At 32.6% G+C, this 19,796-nt stretch overlaps 1 protein-coding gene and 1 long non-coding RNA gene across 14 annotated transcripts in view; both read right to left on the bottom strand.

Annotated features, from left to right (window-relative positions):
- Window positions 1-19,796, bottom strand: part of LOC127731700 (uncharacterized) — a 220,832-nt gene that overhangs the window by 105,448 nt on the left and 95,588 nt on the right. For 10 of the 13 annotated variants that reach the window (XM_052240500.1, XM_052240486.1, XM_052240493.1 and 7 more), the window contains 2 exons: window positions 5,626-5,688; window positions 3,048-3,278 (listed from right to left, as the gene is read on the bottom strand). The exons of 1 other annotated variant lie outside the window; for it this stretch is intronic. In XM_052240500.1, the coding sequence (XP_052096460.1) occupies window positions 3,048-3,278; window positions 5,626-5,688 (294 nt within the window). The remainder of the gene's footprint in view (window positions 1-3,047; window positions 3,279-5,625; window positions 5,689-19,796) is intronic. 2 more of the 13 variants (XM_052240488.1, XM_052240508.1) reach the window with 1 other exon arrangement.
- Window positions 2,196-2,937, bottom strand: LOC127731704 (uncharacterized). The gene is made up of 2 exons (XR_007995697.1): window positions 2,903-2,937; window positions 2,196-2,275 (listed from the first exon to the last, which is right to left on the bottom strand). It is a non-coding gene; the product is annotated as an uncharacterized LOC127731704 (long non-coding RNA).

Below are 19,796 nucleotides of genomic sequence, written 5' to 3'. Positions count from 1 at the left end.
AAAATTTAGAAACTTTAAAATCTAATATAGTTTGAAACATCAATCACAATATTTTTTGTATTTATCAGTGCACTCCATAGTTGAGGTGGTTTAAAACAGATTTATACATGCGACAGGTAAACAAAAAACGATCAAAATTTAAAAAATCTGATATATTTCATTTATTAAACATTGTGACAACAAAAGTTACCTAGACACAAAAATGGAAGAATATAAGAAAAATTAATTGTCAATTTTGGAAACCAATTTCATAGTTATTAGTTTTTTACAATATAGATACAGTTACCTAACACAGATTTTTCTTAGTCAAAACTGCGTCATTCGATTTCTTAAACGAGAAAATTTAAAGGAATAGTTTACCAGTTTGTAAAACAATCGTGCATGTAATGTTCGCCACTGGATGTAAGCAATCATTCATTCAATTTATCTATATATCCGATCGTCTTAAACACATCAAGTAATACAGCATGGAGGTAAAGTATTGATATTGCTACTCTTGTTAATTTGTACGTAAACCGTTTAGGACGATTTCCTTCATTTTGTCTCATGTTACGTTCGCACCTAGCCTTTTTCTCAGTAAACTTTTCATCAATTTGTATCATGGTACTTTGTTAATATCACAAAATATTTCTAGATTGTTGCGGTGATCCGATACAGTTTCGAGGGATTACACTCTTAGCGCGACATTAAGCTATAAGATCTTTAAACACGTTACTTTTGGCTGTATGTCATGCAAGTATTTTTCCGTAATAAAACGACTCGCTGGAACGATATCTAGTTAAAACGATGCCCGAATTATATAACGTTTCTCACACACGTCAATGTCTACGCCCTTTAACGATTATCTTTGATTTTTACTTTTTTAATGAAAAGAACAAACATTTGATTACAGGAATTGAACAAAAGTTTTGTTATGATCAACATTAAAATATTGAAAATAAGCGGTTTTGGATATGTCAATGACACTGCATCCCACCCACCAAGATATTAAAAAACACGAAGGAGAACGTATGGTCTTATACCATTCATGGGTGTATACAATACAATAATTGCCTGCGATAGTTCAATGTATGATTGGATTTAATTAGTTTTCCACATTGGTAAAATCTTAATATTGTTTAAGTACGTGTATATCTAGAAGTAAAATGGGATACTTTGACACTTTTTTTTATATAATTATTTAACAAGTTATATTATATTTGTTATTAATGATTTGCTTACTTACCCCGCTAACTTTTATTATCAGTAAGCATGTTTCATTAATAATGTATCATGTTTTACTATGGACATTAACATGGCTTATAACCAGGTAGTTTAGTTTTATGTTTTCCTTGGCTAGTTTTATGTTGCGTTCACCCCTAGGCCCAAGAATCTAAATTCTAGCAGAGCAGGATGTGCTTTCCTTTTTTTCAGCACAACAAATCAACCCATGTGTTTGTTAGACTTTGGTAACTAAATGTATAATGATGTTTGTCTTTTCGTCGTTTTCAGTTTTTGTTTACCCATGACGTACAACATCTTCAAAATGTAGAGGTCAAATTAACCAAATGATGATTACACAACCAAAAACAAAATGTGATTGTAAACAAAAACAAACATGGAAATCTGTTTGTTATAGTCTGATGGTAATTTAATCTGAAGTAATTTGTAAATATATAAGACAGTGCACGGACGGGTAAATCGAAAAAAAAAAGAGTTTAAATGAAATAAACCAAAGTGTCTGTGTTTTAAAAAAAGATGTTATTTGCAAAAAAAAATGAAAACACCACGTTATCAATTCCAATTTTCTTGATTAACCTTCATCAGAAACTCTCAAATCCGAATATTTTAAAGCCAAGGCTGTATAAGAACTGAATCAGTTGAAGAGCAAAATGAACTAAAGGACGCAAAAAAAACCAACATTTTCATCTCTAAGTTCAACTTTTTAATCAATTATGTACCATGTTTACTATGCACACTAACATTGCTTATAACAAAGTTGTTCAGATCTATGTTTTCCTCAGCTAAACAATGTTGTGTTCACACCTAAACACAAGAAAACTAAATTCAAGTAGAGCAGGGTGTGGTTTCCTTTTAGCAGCACAACATTTAGGTTTGGGTAACTTAATGTAGAATGCTGGTAAAAATAACAGAATATAAACTACACAGCCAACAATCAAATGTGATTGTAAAAAAAAAAAAAACAAGCATGACAATCCGTTTGTGATTATATTTATAAAACAAATTTACTAATTTCAAGCATTTCATTTCAAGTTTTTCTTCGTGTTTGTGTTACCTACAATAAGAAGATACACCAATTAAAATGTTAGTAAATAATTCCAGCATATCGATATAACTAATCTAAACTACAAAAGGCAACAATGTTTAAGTGAAGGTCCATTTATATGTGTGATACAACAAATATATCTGATTGTGTACTATATGTTAACATTTAGACGTTATAATATATAGTGTTAATTCTGCAGCGAATTTAATTAAACAGCACATAGATCACGCAATGCCCACATAATAATCATCTAATAGATTCAAGACAGAAAACACTTGATTCTCTCCTTCATAATGAACAGCAAAATACATTGCTCAGAGTTTCTTTAATTGCATGTGTAGCGGACTATACACAGTTTCAAGGAACGCCATGTAGACTTCTACATGAGGTTTCATAAAAAAAAATCCCGAAGTGGAAAGCTCACTTACACTACTTTTATTTTGCCAAAGAAAGAAAAAAAAAAACAACGGTTTTTGTACAACAATTGTATTCTTCGAACGTCGTATTCAAGCGTATGCATGCCCAGCAAAATATCTTGCTCAAGGTATATATGATTGACGATGTACGTACACAGCCAATACACAGAGGAAATAATAAATGTCATAGAACATATATATACAAGAAATACAAACTTACATTTCAAATACTTAATAACATCCTCATTTACCAATTGGTCCACTGACAACACTGCTGCCTCCTCCAATGACACCAACAGAACCTCTGACAACACCACCGATTGGACCTCCGATACCACCAATGGAACCAAGAAGTCCACTACCACCTCCTAAAATACCACTTACACCACCGACAATACCTCCACCACCAATAAGACCAGCTCCACCAAGTGAAAGACCGTAATTTTGGTTGGTTACCCACCATGGCAATAAGGAACAACAAGTATTCAATCTACCAGGAAGAAGAGGTGCCAAGTTACAGTTCTTGTTGAGTTTTATTTGTCCTGGAGCACATTTCAAACTGCATGTGCACCATGGTCGACCTCCACCAACAAGTCCTGTAAATAAATCAATTTCAAGATTTGTTGGCATGTATATTAAATAGTATAATTGGTTGATGGAATATACACTTGATATATTGTGTTTGACCGAAGCAATTTTCGGAATTTACCTATGTGTAAATACAATGAAATTGAGAATGGAAATGGGGAATGTGTCAAAGAGACAACAACCCGACCATAGAACAGACAACAGCAGAAGGTCACCAACAGGTCTTCAATGCAGCGAGAAATTCCCGCACCCGGAGGCGTCCTTCAGCTGGCCCCTAAACAAATATATATACTAGTTCAGTGATAATGAACGCCATATTAAACTCCATATTTTACACAAGAAACTAAAATTAAAAATAATACAAGACTAACAAAGGCTAGAGGCTCCTGACTTGGGACAGGCGCAAAAATGCGGCGGGGTAAAACATGTTTATGAGATCTCAACCCTCCCCCTATACCTCTAGCCAATGTAGAAAAGTAAACGCATAACAATACGCACATTAAAATTCAGTTCAAGAGAAGTCCGAGTCTGATGTCAGAAGATGTAACCAAAGAAAATAAACAAAATGACAATAATACATAAATAGCAACAGACTACTAGCAGTTAACTGACATGCCAGCTGCAGACTTCAATTAAACTGATTGAAAGATTATGTCTTCATCATATGAATATCAGGCACAATCCTTCCCGTTAGGGGTTTAGTATCATACCATCATAACATATATGAGAAGAACATAACCCGTGTCATGCCAACAACTGGTTTTTAAATAAATGTGTTTAGTGCCGATTCCAAGACCCTATAAGTGAATCAATATTAACGCCAAAATATGCAATCTTTAATGACCTGACAACAGTATCGTAACTATATCCCTTCTTAATAAGTCTATTTAAAGGTTTTGTTAGCTTCAGAGGTGAATATTGACATTTTTGTGCTTGTTGAGCTAATAATGGACTGTTTAGAGTTCTATGACGAAAACGAACTTTAACAGATAGCCAAATGTATCTGTGGTCAATTTTGATTGATTGAGTCTAAACCGTAGATTCTACACAATTGTTTATGTTATCAACGAGGTATATGAGCTGATTATATCATCGTGAACTTACAGTCCTCTATGTATTGACCCTAACTGGTAAATTAAATCAGCACTTGACGAATGTCATGAGTCTATGGCATGTTATGTGGATTTATATTCAGCTGGAACGTTTATTTTCGTATAAGGCACATATTCATTATAAATTAGGTACAGTGTTGTAAGAAAGAGATATAATATTTAAGAACACAGATAGATGAATATATGACAGATAAGTCTTGCAAATATTGAATTAAAATATGTGATGTTATATTATGTGTATTATATCGTATACTTGGTTAATGAAATAACAATCGATGAAATTGTGTTCATCTTAAAGCGATTTTTGGAATTCTTATCTATCGAGAATTTCTTGATTAATCTAAATCAGAAACGCTCATTAGTAAGCATTTGAAATCTAGAGATGCGTATATACAATACAATGCTAGGAGTTCTATGTGACTAACAGGGATTTAAACAGACAGACAAAATAGTAGGTTCGATCAAACCCCAAATTAGCTCTTGTTTGTAGCACTACTTTCGAATTATAATTTCCTGACCAGATTAGCAACCAATATAGCTAATACAATAACAAAATTGTGACGTCAAAAGTAGCACTCAATTTAATTTTCAACGAAAATTAAATAAACACAGGAACATTTACATTTATCGACATAAAATATCTTTTCGAGTAATGTTTCCTAGAACATTTCAAATCTTTGACTATATTAGTTAGTTTGGCAAAGCCTGCGCCCCAGATATGTTTCCTATGCCTAAATGTGATTAAAATTTGGGCAATTTTGTCATATTGCACAAATATCTTCATTCGTTGGCCTTAATTAGGATGTACAAATCAACGCTGTAGAATAACATTTTCTTTCATGCCTTTTCGTCATTTTGAAACATTTTTTTCTCCTGAATAATTGAACTTAATAATGGGGCCAAATATGACCTTTATCAAATTTATTCCTTTAACTTTGATCGATGGAGTATAAACCTCAGATTTTTTAAAATTCCTTATTTTAAGAAGGGGGAACTTAGGAAAGACCTGATGATGCCAACAGGGACTAACAATCGATCAGGTTGTATGCCTTGCTGGTAATTTAGATAAGTACTTGGCAATTTGCGTGCGACCAGTGCGGTTTTTTTTTGTGTAATGTTGCGTTCATCGGGACGTCTATCTTCCTATAAAGCACATATTCAGTAGAAATGCAGCGATTTTTTAAAACAAAGTAATACAAAAATTGCAAATTATTTATGATATAAATGGTCAATTCCAAATTACCTGTATTTAAACCTCCGATCACTCCACCTAATCCACCTAATCCACCTACTCCAGCTAATCCACCTTATCCACCATTGTTTAACAGAAGTCCACTACCACTGACAATTCCACCAGCCCCACCAATAACTCCACCACCTCCAATGAGTGCTCCACCTGTGACAACTCCACTACTACCAAGTCCTCTTAACAATGGACCTACTTTGCCACACGCCGAAACGGATCCGACAAGTGAAACTAAAAGTATAGTCAACATTATCGTGGTTGTACTTGATCAGTAGAATATGTGAAGTTCTATTCGGATATGTATGTCCTTTTATACTACTCTTATCGTAAGGCACGTAATACATTGCTTACAAAAACTAGTGGTTTGATATATTATGAAAAAGGAGAGTTTTTAAATTGTGGTTAAAAAATGTTCAGTTCAGACATATGTTTATAAAGTAGGGCATTTGTTTGTGGACAAAATCCGATACAGAGCATGCAACTATCACGAACGTTATAGATGACTATATTAGGTCAAAAAATAACAAAATGTTTTGCTGATGTAAGCCATAATCTGCCAATTTTCACTATTGCATTAGATTATATGTTTTGATAAAAAGAGGCACTTTATAATTTTCATAAGTATGTTTACTTGAAAGAATAGATTGATACAAAAATACTATATCTTTTAGACTTTTGTATTGCATCTTCATAAGAAGAATAAAACAATTGAAGTGCAAAGAATACATCGTCTTGACTAAATAGGCAATATTATACAAACACTTAGTGTTTCTTTATTTTACTGGATATATGAATTACTAAGCAATTACTTTTTAAATACCTAGTCTGCTAATTATAAAAAAAAAATAAAGGTCGTTGAAATTGATGTTATACTAACACGACTAATGCATGATAATCGTCTAATTCGATTACAATGTGTACTTTATAAACACAAAATTGGCATTCCGAAAGTAATCAATGGCACTTGGTCATGCATCATTTTGTATTGATCTGACCTTCGGAATAACGTTATTCGTAAACAGAAATTACAGCGCATTTCAATTTTACAAACTTTGACATATAAGTACGTCAGTCAATATTCTACTCTGTACGTCGCATTTCCTTAATTATTGGATTATTTCAACCAGTCCTAAACTATTACGACTTGGGCAATTGATATGATTGGAAATGGATCAGCCACCCTGACAGTTTTTATTATATACATGTTCAGTCTTCAGATAGTTTAAAATCGCAAATTGACAACCTACTTGTTTGACTGAAAAGGACACTTTTTTTTTCAACACCGCTGTTTTTGTCAAACAAATCGTATATCATCTGGTGATTATAATTCTGGTATTTTTGGTGAGTTTACATAATGCACTAGAAAATTAATAAAATTAAACTGTCAAAAATAGCAAGAAAATATTTAAAACTTGATAAATCGGTTTTTGCTATTTCTGTATTCTGTTTTGGATTACATCAGCGAGGTGTGCGTGACCATGAAAGATATTCGTGATAACAACATGTTCTGTACTGAAATGTGTAAAAAAAATGTACCAGTAAATGTTTTAAGTAAGTAGTGTTAACCATATTTATTAAACATTGTCATCATTCATCAATCTCGATAATTTATTTTTTACTGTGACCAGGTGGAATAAGGCATAGATGAATTGAATGCAGAACGTTCACATACTTTATTATATACTATAAAGAAGGCAACGACAGATCTGAAATATACAGATAATGACAAATAAATATAACTTTACAAATAAATGCATATGAATATATCATTTTGTAGCAAATAATGTATATTATGTTTAATTACACTATTGCAAATAATTAATAATGCAAAACTAGTTAAATGACAACTCTGAATGTAAACAATTTGTTAATTAATGCTAATGAAAACTGTTCACTAAAGTAAGTTGACCATACGTCTCAATAAAATACTATACAACATTGAAAGTTTATTACAGGTAAAAAAGAAAATATAAAGTTTGAAATACAATTAGCAAAGTAAATGAAACTAAATAAAATATTTAAGACAAAAACTTTTAACCATAGATTAATTTGTAAAACCCTTAAACTATAAATACCTTATTATGCTGGCTACGGCTCATAATGTTGTTTCTGGTGTTTCTTATTCTGCATTGACAATATAGTTAAAAATTACAGTATATATAGTCAAAAGGTGAACTGTCAAACTAGCCAGAACCAGATAAAACAACTATTAAGAAAAGTAATTTGTCTAATAGCCAGTGGTGAGTAAATACCAAAGAGCCTACATAGAGTATTTGAATTCATTGAACCATATAATACAAATATATGTTCAATATAGTAAGATATTTATAATATAGAGTAAATAGATATAAACGAAGTACAAAGTTGGGAATAATATCAAATAGATAATTTGTATATAAATGAACTTGTCCACATTACGAATTGACGATAAGCCCACGACAGCACTAGCTTATGAAAGATAGCATTTAAAAACGAAGAACAATCTTTTATTTTCAACAACTTTGAGGTCTTAGACAAATGTTTCATCATCTTATGCTAAGGAATACCTTGTATCGCAGAATGAAACAACATCAGGCAACGTTTACCTAAGATTGATTTGACTGTTATTTTAGGGCCCTTTTCGTCAGATATCTATTTTCCACCGTACTTTTACATCCTTGTTTTTCAAACTTTTGCCGTAAGCTTTCCTGATGAAGGTCAATCAAAGAAAGTGCTTCACACGCATACAATTTCAAGCTGATATTTTTAATGAGTTCATACATTACACTTAAAATTTTCAACATAGAACCCTTTATCCTATTATTCTCCAAGTAGTTGTTGTGTTTTAGATTTAAATGGGTCTTTGCCATTGTGAGAGTAAGGTGTTGATTATTTTATTGTTAATGTTAAATTTTTTAAAAACTGTATTACGTTCTCATATAAGGAAATTTGAAAGAAACTAACGTTCAACTTCAGCAGGCAAATTTGACATAAGATAGATTTAACGATATTGTTTGTTGTTTTTTTTTTATCAATTAACTCTTATATCCGTATTTATGCATCACAGTCTTCCGTATGTTAAGATTGAGCATTTCTGATGAAGGTAAATCCACAAAATCGTTTCGGACACACTTAATGTATAAGCTGTTGATTTATTTTACTAGTACTGATTAGATACTTCTTCTGGTAGAATGTAACCCTCCGGATAATAATCAGATGTGTAGTCAATGCTTTGGTAATGAAATTATTTATAAAATGTCCCTATCATAAATTTCCCGTTTTCATCATGCTTATATTGAGAAGGTTGAAAGAAAAAACTGTTCCGACTTCCTCAGGCAAAATTGAGCTGCAATGGATTTGGTTGTTCTGTAATGGTCTTTTTTCAGCATATAGCTTAAACAATAGGCGTAATAACGTACCACTGGCTTTGAAACGTTAAGACCAATTCTCTGTAACTACCAACCATTTCATATAGGGAGGTCGTCACGCATAGTTATCGATTTTCCTGAAACTTAGCTTTAACATGTAATCAGGTAATGTTTGCCTATTCTCTTGAAAACTATAATAGATAGAAACATTAAATATAAAAAATCAGCAACACAAGATATACAAAAAAATAAACTTGGTTGAAATCGTCAGCTGATTCCTTTTAAGAGTTATAGCCTTTTAAGGACGATTTCAATATTTTTTTTTGCGTTTTTCTTGAATTACAAAAATTATCAGCAAGACAAGCTAAAGCATAAGTCAACATGGTTTGAATTAGTCTGACGACCCCTTAGTATAGTTATTGCCCTATAATGGCGAGTTTTGGGTAACAGTCGTCATGTAGTGTGAACATATCTTAATAAAGAATTTGCTATATGTAGCTACAAGATAAAATAAATAAGAAATATATAAGTAATTTAATAATTGGGATAAGGACAAAACCGCAGTGGTTATTTAAATCTGTCCCCCTTAGTACCCGTTTAAGGGCAAAACGCCTATATGGAATCAAAAGACAGTTTCGGCCATGTTGCTTAATTAGTCTTGTTTGGTAATTTTTGCTACTTAATTTTCGATCTATCCATAATAGTTTTCAATACAAATAACTTAGATTTGCTATATTTCTTTCTATCCATTTATTGAAGTTTCAAGATTAGGACCAGACAAGTAAAACATGAGGCCCCGCAGAAGCTGTATCATGATTCAACTGTTTGTTTTGCGTAAAATAGATACAATAAAATTAGAATACCATTTCTAGCAAAAACGCAAAATCAAATTATTATTCCGCTGTGTTCCTTATTTTGTATTATAGTGTATTTGTGTCTCTTCAAATGTTCTTTATCTATATATGGTAAGAATGATATGTTTTGGTGGCAATTTGCACAATAATTTAAAAGGACAAGACTTTCGCAAAAGTTTACAGACAACAACGACGTACGATAAGAGATGGGAAAACCTCAAGTTGCCCTGTAGGCTAGGCTTTCAAAAATTATAAAAAAAGGTTAAAAAATCGTTTTTAAAAGTCATTTTAACTTTTTTGTAACTTTTTATCTAAAATCAAAAATTGAAATAAAATAACTACGAAATTTTCTCAAACTGACTCTAAAGGTTGTCCGGTTGTTCTGAAAATGTTACGATAGATCAACACCTACTGACCATTACATTCCTGTCCTCCTCTAACTGCTTTAAATTTTGTAAATTAAGCCATAAACTATCGTTGAAATTGCAGTGTTTTATTCTATTTGTACCAGCTATAATTGTTATCAGGTATGAACAGAGTAAGGGGTGTTTACAGAATAAATGCTACGCATTATCACTTATATTTGTTAATGCAGTTTCAAATGTAGACTGGCAATGTACAAAATGAGTCCAATGACGAACGCCCAGTGTTTGTATAACATACAAATGCTCTTTTAAAGAGCCACACGGGGACAGATCTTTCATGTGATCATTAATAACATTTGTTAGAATGATTTGTTTAGTGATTGAGACTAATAACGGAAAGAGAACACGAGTGATCACCGCGGTCAATAAGTTTGAATCATCAATGACACATTAACTGCGGTCTGTAAGGTTAAATCTTAAATGACACATTGGCTGTGGTCTGTTAGTTTGAAACATCAATGACACATTGACTGCGGTCGGTACGTTTGAATCATCAATGACACATTGACTGCGGTCGGTACGTTTGAATCATCAATGACACATTGACTGCGGTCTGTACGTTTGAATCATCAATGACACATTGACTGCGGTCGGTACGTTTGAATCATCAATGACACATTGACTGCGGTCTGTACGTTTGAATCATCAATGACACATTGGACATGTTAAATCAGTATTTGTGTACTAAAATAAGGCAGCAGGAACACACAATTGCCATCTCATGGAGTTTGTTTGGTGATCTTTTTTTTAATTAGGGTTTGACAAGTTTACCCAGATCCTATATAAGTTTCGTGGGACGGTAAACAACATCACTGTAAAATGTAGGATGAGCTGAAATAAGTTTTTTACAAGAACAGCCAAACTTGCAAACCAAATCTTTGTATCGATGGAAGAATTTTGTAGTTTTTACATAATTTGCGATAACGAAATCCCTGACTTAATAATTGAACAGTATTACATAGATTACGCGCTCATTGAAATCCAAAAAGTCACTACAGACATGGGCATAACGAACAAGTTGGGATATATAAATACCGTAAGATGGTGCCACATCACCGTCCAAAAAAAGGAAAATTAAGTATAGGGAAAGAAAAATCATCACTTTTGTCGTAAATTTCTTTTTCTAGAGTTTCTAGTGTAAAACTGAAATATCTTAATCTAGGAAAGGACACTTACCGCTGTTTATATTTGATTTTTTTAAAGGAAGTTCTGTGGGTAAATTTTGGCAGAATATTTAGAGAATTCTTGATTATCGAACAAACAAAATATCATCACAATAGCGGTAAGTGTTGTTGAACTTATCAATTAAACGGAATTAAGACGGGTCTTTACTGAGTTTGGTCATAAACTGTGATTCATTACAGTACAGGAACAAGAATGCTATTAAAAGGGCATAATTGGTGCCCATATAAATACCTACAATCTGTCGATAGATTAAATGCAGAAACGTGCATACATGTTTTCAATGAGAAAATGTATGGCTATAATCATCTCATTACATCTCTAGTAAGTATATCTAGCATATTTACCTTTCTCGTTTGAGAACAAGGCTTTATATGAGCAGATAAATTTGCAATTAGACTTATCGAACGACCATTTATTAAATAGGAAAACTTTGGTTTGATAAGATTGCGTGGAAGTGTAGTGTAAAGAGTAGAAAATTCAGTGATTGTGCTACTGTGTTTGGAGAGGTGTTTCATGATCTGCATCTTTAGATACAATTAAATGACCAGCCTCATTTGTACAAATGCTAAAATGATGCACGTGAATTATTTTTAGTCTGTTGTAATTATATTTAATATATTACTGTCTGGTTGTGAGACCAAATGATACGGACAATAATATGACGGTTGAAAACGAAAGTCGAAGAATGAAGATATTTTTATTGTATGTCAAACTGAAACAAAATATTTAATTAATTTATTCAATTGATGTTTTTGACAAGTATTCACATTATACCAGAGTATGTATGATTCATTAAATGAAGGTCAATTCAATATTGAAAAGGCTATTTTGGCCGAATCATCAAGGTAGTTCCAATTTATTAGTACAATAGTGAGCACTGATATCATAAGTGTAAGTTCTGCTCGATCTGAATAGTCAATAATCGATACACATGCTTATTTGACGATCATTTACAAGTCGGCAATTAAAACAATGATTAAAGGATCTAGATAACTCGAGCTGTACTAAATCACTTTTTTGTCTAACATTAGCGCATCGTTATTAGGTTCAATCACAACTAAAACCGGGTTAACCGTGAAATGTATGCAATGTATATTGCATTCGTTCTTTCTTTTAACTCTGTCGAAGCGTGTTTCGGGTAAGAAACATACACCTGTTAATGCAGTCCTTATAGTAAACATGGAAAGAGTGTAGCATGTTCCATGTAAGAAACATACACCTGTTAATGCAGTTCTTATAGTAAACATGCTGAGAGTGTAGCATGTTCCATATAAGAAACACACACCTGTTAATGCAGTCCTTATAGTAAACATGCAGAGAGTGTAGCATATTCCATGTAAGAAACATACACCCGTTAATGCAGTCCTTATTGTAAACATGCAGGGAGTGTAGCATGTTCCATATAAGAAACATACACCTGTTAATGCAGTCCTTATAGTAAACATGCAGAGAGTGTAGCATGTTCCATGTTAGAAACATACACCTGTTACTGCAGTCCTTATAGTAAACATGCAGAGAGTGTAGCATGTTCCATGTAAGAAACATACACCTGTCAATGCAGTCCTTATAGTAAACATGCAGAGAGTGTAGCATATTCCATGTAAGAAACACACACCTGTAATGCAGTCCTTATAGTAAACATGCAGAGTGTAGCATGTTCCATATAAGAAATATACACCTGTTAATGCAGTCCTTATAGTTAAGATGCAGAGAGTGTAGCATGTTCCATGTAAGAAACACACACCTGTTAATGCAGCCCTTATAGTAATATGCAGAGAGTGTAGCATGTTCCATGTAAGAAATACACACCTGTTAATGCAGTCCTTATTGTAAACATGCAGAGAGTGTAGCATGTTCCATGTAAGAAACACACACCTGTTAATGCAGTCCTTATAGTAAACATGCAGAGAGTGTACAATGTTCCATGTAAGAAACATACACCTGTTAATGCAGTCCTTATAGTAAACATGCAGAGAGTGTAGCATGTTCCATGTAAGAAACACACACCTGTTAATGCAGTCCTTATAGTAATATGCAGAGAGTGTAGCATGTTCCATGTAAGAAACACACACCTGTTAATGCAGTCCTTATAGTAAACATGCAGAGAGTGTAGCATGTTCCATGTAAGAAACATACACCTGTTAATGCAGTCCTTATAGTAAACATGCAGAGAGTGTAGCATGTTCCATGTAAGAAACACACACCTGTTAATGCAGTCCGTATAGTAAACATGCAGAGAGTGTAGCATGTTCCATGTAAGAAACACACACCTGTAATGCAGTCCTTATAGTAAACATGCAGAGTGTAGCATGTTCCATATAAGAAATATACACCTGTTAATGCAGTCTTTATAGTAAACATGCTGAGAGTGTAGCATGTTCCATGTAAGAAACACACACCTGTTAATGCAGTCCTCATTGTAAACATGCAGGGAGTGTAGCATGTTCCATGTAAGAAACACACACCTGTTAATGCAGTCCTCATTGTAAACATGCAGGGAGTGTAGCATGTTCCATGTAAGAAACAAACACCTGTTAATGCAGCCCTTATTGTAAACATGCAGAGAGTGTAGCATGTTCCATGTAAAAAACACATACCTGTTAATGAAGTCATTATAGTAAATATGCCGATAGTGTAGCATGTTGAAATATGTACACAACATACGACGGAGCAGACGGTATTGACGGGATTAGTTGATCAGACTCATTTGAATGGTGATAAAACGTTGCACGTTCATTGTTGGTATTGTCTTATGGTAATCTGTACTATATCGTATATTTAATGCTTTTAAGACTAACTTTCACGAAGTCATATTAACCTGAAAACTGGTATGCCAGTTGAAACCAAAAATAGAGATATACATACTGCTAAAAGGGAATATCTATTTATTAGTTTTATATATTGACTCTTTTCGGATACTCATAAATCAATCAATCAATCAGTTTTTTAATGTTATTCCTCGAATTAATTTGTGTTATTCTTATTTGGATCATAAAAATACCATAACAAAACAGATGACAGAAGGACATAACGAGATAATAGTGATAATGGACATAATAGTTTGTAAAAATTCAAAACAGTGCGCCGACAAAAAAACAAAACAAAAGTGTTTATTTTTTTATTAAGTAAACAGTTTTTTCGGAACTTATTTTTTCAGTTCTTCTCCAAAACTTTGTATATGATTTGTGTATCTATTATTTCCTTACCGGTTTTGATTTTGATTACCAATTAGTATATCTAATAAGCTATGGACCATGTTTTAATATGCACACTAACATGGCTTATAACGACGTAGTTATGTACTATATTTTCCTCGGCTTGTTGTATGTTGTGATCAAACCTAGACGGCAGAAAACAATTCCAGCAAAACACGATGTTCTTTTCATTTTACAGCACAACATATCACCCCATGTTTTGTGGTTGGGTTACGATTACTCAGAGTACAGTTTTTTATTCAATATTATAGAATGTTGTTTGTATATTTGTCAATTTTCGCTGCTTTTCCATGACGTACAATTTCCGAATGTAGACGTCAAATGAGCAAAAAATGTTGTAAAAATAAATTAAAAAAAAACAAAAAAAAACATAGAAATTGATTTGCAATTATATTTATTTAACAAATTTGCAATTTCCAAGCATTTCACAACATGCCTTCGTTGTTTTGCCTACAATGAGAAAATACATCAATTAAAATGTTACAAAAACTGATTTTAATGAATCATGTTTAACTGCCATATTGACAGTTCAAATTCTTACCTTTTCATTTAGAAGAGTTTGTGTTGCTTGTAAAACCATGTTTTCTAATTCTTCCCCTTCACCTGGACATATTGTACTGCAAATGGCAGTAAGGCACTCCAATGCTTTAGAAACACACTTTTTTTTCGTGTTTTCTAACAGGAAGTGCTTAAAGGTGTTGTCTTTTCCTTTATTGGAGAAACATTTTATATTTGAAGATAAGCATTAAGCTGCTCAAGTTTTCCAATGCCACAGACGGAAGCCTCCGAGTCTTGGCTGAACATTGGCTGGCTTTGACTATCAGCATCAGAGAAACAATTTACCTGTAAAAGTGAAAGAAAACTTGACAATCATGTTAAATTAAAAGAAAGTCACTCGATATTTCAGTTAGGTCATCATTTACCATTATTAAATTGAGAATTATGTTGGTTTTCTGTTTCTTTTTGTGAAATATTCCAACATGCAAATGGAAAATTATTGCATTGTGGGAACGAGGCTCGAGGGCTTATATTGACCGACGGCTAATGATACATCCGATATGAAAAATAACATGTTATGACCTTTTTATCATATGCTTCAACAATGGAGAAAAATAACAGTTTAATATATTGATCCTTCAAGTGGTTTTCAAGTAGAAGTTCAAAAAAGTGAAAAGTTTACGGACGACGGAATGCAATTGCAATACATCCGATATGAAATCTTTCTAGCGTATGCCTCAAAAAAAGGAGACAAACAACAGTATAATATACTTTTATATTGACTATAAAAACAAAAACAACAAAACATAACAAACACAGTTTGGAAAAGTCAACATTTGTAAAGTAACTGCTTAATCATGCCGGAAACTTGGCAAAATGCATTTATTGTATCTTTTTGTTTGTCCATTTTACATTATATATTTTCCTGTTTCCTAGAATTTGTTTTGTATCCTACTTTGTTATGTTTTTTTCACTGCAAACGTACCATAAAGGTGTATTTTCTAGAATTTGCCGAGTAACGTCGGAATGCCATGCGATAACGTTTCGGAAAGGCATGTGATAATAGCTGGAAGCAGTTTATACATTTTCCGTATCAGCCCGCTAAGCATCATTTAGAAAAATATAGAACTCACGTAAGTTTAATGCTATTATCATACTGTAAAAAAATATGTTATTTACTCTAAGTATATAATAAAATTGTGTTCGTCTAAAAGCGATTTTTGGAATTTTTATTGCGAATTTATGGATAAATCAGCAACGCTTATTAGTAAGAATTTGAAATCCTGAGATGCATATATACAATAAAAAGTTATAAGTTCTATGACCAAAAGGGTTTGAACAGATCGTCAAAGGAGTAGCTTCAATCAATCCCTACATTATAATGCCCATATGTTTCGCAATACTTTCGAATTAGATTTTATTATCCAGTATAATAGCTAATACAATAACTAGATAGAAAATATGTTAACACTTCATGTACTTGCGTTTTTCCATGACGTGACAAATAGCACTCAATTTGATTTTCAACGAAAATGAAATGAATACAGAAAAAATAACATTGATTTCATGGACGGGAAATATAGAGCGCATGCGGCGACAAAAACGATCTTTACCAATAATGTTTGATATAACATTTTAAACATCTGACTATAATAGTTAGTGTGGCGAATCCTGCGCTCTATGTTCCTGTGCCTAAATGTGATTGAAATTCGAAAAATGTTGTCAAATTGCTCAAAAATCTTAATTTGTTGGCCTTTTTTGGGATGCAAGAAACAACGCTATAGAAATAAAAAATTCTAATATGCCTTTTCGTCCACTTAAAACAGTTTTTTTTTCTCCTGAAACTTTGAACATAATAATTGGGCCAACTATGACCCTTATCAAACTTATTCCTTTATCTTTGATCGATGGAGTTTGAACATTAGATTCTTAAAAGTCTTTAATTTAAGAAAAGGGAACATGGCAATGACCTGATGATGCCAACAGGGACTTAAAGTCCTTCGGGTGTTATGCCTTGCTGGTAATTGAAATAAGCAATTGATAAATTGCGTGCGACCAGTGCGTTTTTTTGTAATTTTGCGTTCATCGGAACGTCTACCATCGTATAATGCACAATTCAGTAGAAATGCATCAGTTTTGTTGTTTGCCAAATTGCATTTAAGACGAAGTGTTTTAAAAAGATACATACACGGTAAGAACACAAATCAAAACAAAAAATGAAAATTATTGTTAAATATTCTCTTCGGGTAGAATTGGGTGGGTGGGTTCTTGTTTCGTCGTAACTGATAATATAAATGGTAAATCAAAAAATAACTGTATTTAATCCTCTGATTACTCTGACTTATCCACAATTGTTTATCAGAAGTCCACTACCACTGACAATTACGCAAGCCCCACCGATTACCCCACTGCCTCCAACGAGTGCTCCACCAGTGACAACTCAACTACTACCAAGTCCTCCTAACAATGAACCTACTCTGGCATACGCCGCAACGGATCCGACAAGTGAAAATAGATGTATATTCAACATTGACATGGTTTTACTTGATGTGTAGAATATGTAAAGTAATAATCATATATGTATGTCCTTTTATACTATTTTTATCGTCAGGCACGTAATACTTGGGTTACAAATACTAGTGGTTTGATATAATATGAAAAAGGAGAATTGTTAGATTGTGGTTAAAAATTGTTCAGTTTAGTCATATGTTAGTTAAGCAGGGTTTTTTTCTGTGGATAAAATCCTATACAGAGCCTTAATTATCACAAACGTTACAGATGACAAAATTAGATTAACGAATTTCAAAATAGTTTGCTGATGTAAGCCAATTTGAAAAGAGACTATTAAAAATCTGCCAATTTTCACTATTGCATCAGATAATATGTTTTCAAAGAAAGAAGCTTTTTTTTTTAATTTCATAAATTTATAACTTTGAACAAACAAATTGATACAAAAATACCATATTTTTTTGATTTTTGTATTAAATCTTAATTAGAAGACTGAAGAAATTGAAGCGTAGAAAATACATCGTCTTGACTTAAATGTAATATGGGTGTTCCTTTACCTTTCTGGATATATGAATTAAGAGCAATCAACTGAAAAATGTCTCCCAAATTTACTAATTAATTGAATTATAAAAAGTGTTAAAGATCCTTGAAAGTGGTGTTATACTAACACGACTCACGCATGATACTCGTCTGACTCAATTACAGCGCGTGCTTTTCAATTTTATGAACAAAACTTCAGCATTATAAAAGTAATGAATGGCACTTGGTCATCCATGATTTCATAATAGGGTCTTTAGAAATACTGTGAAAATGTCTACTCGCGTAGTGGTATTAACAATTTGTGGATTCTAAAAATCCTTAAAGATTTTCTGGATAATTTTAAACCTTGATCTGAAATTATTTCTATCAAAACTTGTGAGTGTTTTTCAACCTTGTATACCACTAGTCCCCATCTGAAATTGAAAAATCGTTTAAAAAAAATAATCCACACTGCTGTTTAATATACAGATAGTAGGAAACACTATCCATTTATTGCTTTTGGATATCATACGGTATATTTTGTTAATAGTAAACACAATGAACAGTATTTGACGTTTCTTATTGACAAAATATTTGTTGAATTTGCAGGTAGACTTTGTCAATAAATTGTCGTTATTCCTATGGAAACGAACTGTGCGACTCTCCTTGTCGACCTCTTCTTATTTTTATATGAGTCGACGTACCTTCAGGCACTTGTCAAAAATAATAAAATCAAAGAAGCCAGATCATTTAATTTCACATTCAGATATATTGATGATGTTTTTCTATTAACAATCCAAACTTTTCTGATTTGTTCCATTTATATATCCCTCAGATCTAGCAATTAAAGAAACAACAGACACGGCTTTCCTCCGCCACATTTTAAGACTGATACCTCGAAAATGAGATAAGCGGTCATCTCAGTACCAGAATCTGTAACAAACGAGACGATTTTAATTTTGAAATTATAAATTTTCCCCACCTTAATAGCCATATACAAATTTTATGCATGGTCCAACTCATTCGGTATTCAAGAGCTTGAAGCGGCTACTTAGACGTTATAAAACGTCACCAGTGTCTGAGCAGAAAGCTGATGAACAAGGGTTATGTCCGATAACGTCTCGTCCTTTTTCTAATAAAGTTCATCAGAAGATACCAAGACCTTGTTGATAAATATTCAAAAAACAATACATGATGGTCTTGAAGTCTAAATTATAGGTACTGACGTTGTTTATTGCCTTATTTAAGTGTTATAATGTTATTTTTGTTTGTCTTTGCATATTTTTAACCTTTAATGGCTAGTCCATTTTTGATAATATACTTTAAGCGTGGTTCGGTATTTATATATCCCGCCATTGCATTATTGTGCTATGGTCATTTTTTGTATTCATTTTTGCGTATGCACTTTGTCTATAGAATGTCTATTCCCATTTCGTCTTTCTTTGTTGATATATTTCTTTGTTTGTATAATGATCAAGATTATAACACAATGTTGATTGCTGTACCCCAAATTTTGAATTTTTTACCTGTTGTGTTTGTTTGTTTTCCTCACACATTGTTGTCAATATAAAGGACTTATATGTAACTGTCAAGCAATTGAGAAGTTTAGTTAGCAAC

This window comes from Mytilus californianus, unplaced genomic scaffold (assembly GCF_021869535.1).
Source record: "Mytilus californianus isolate M0D057914Y unplaced genomic scaffold, xbMytCali1.0.p SCAF_20, whole genome shotgun sequence".
Taxonomy (NCBI): domain Eukaryota; kingdom Metazoa; phylum Mollusca; class Bivalvia; order Mytilida; family Mytilidae; genus Mytilus; species Mytilus californianus.
The sequence above is the reverse complement of the archived record's forward strand: the minus strand, read 5'-3'. Positions and strand labels throughout refer to the sequence as shown.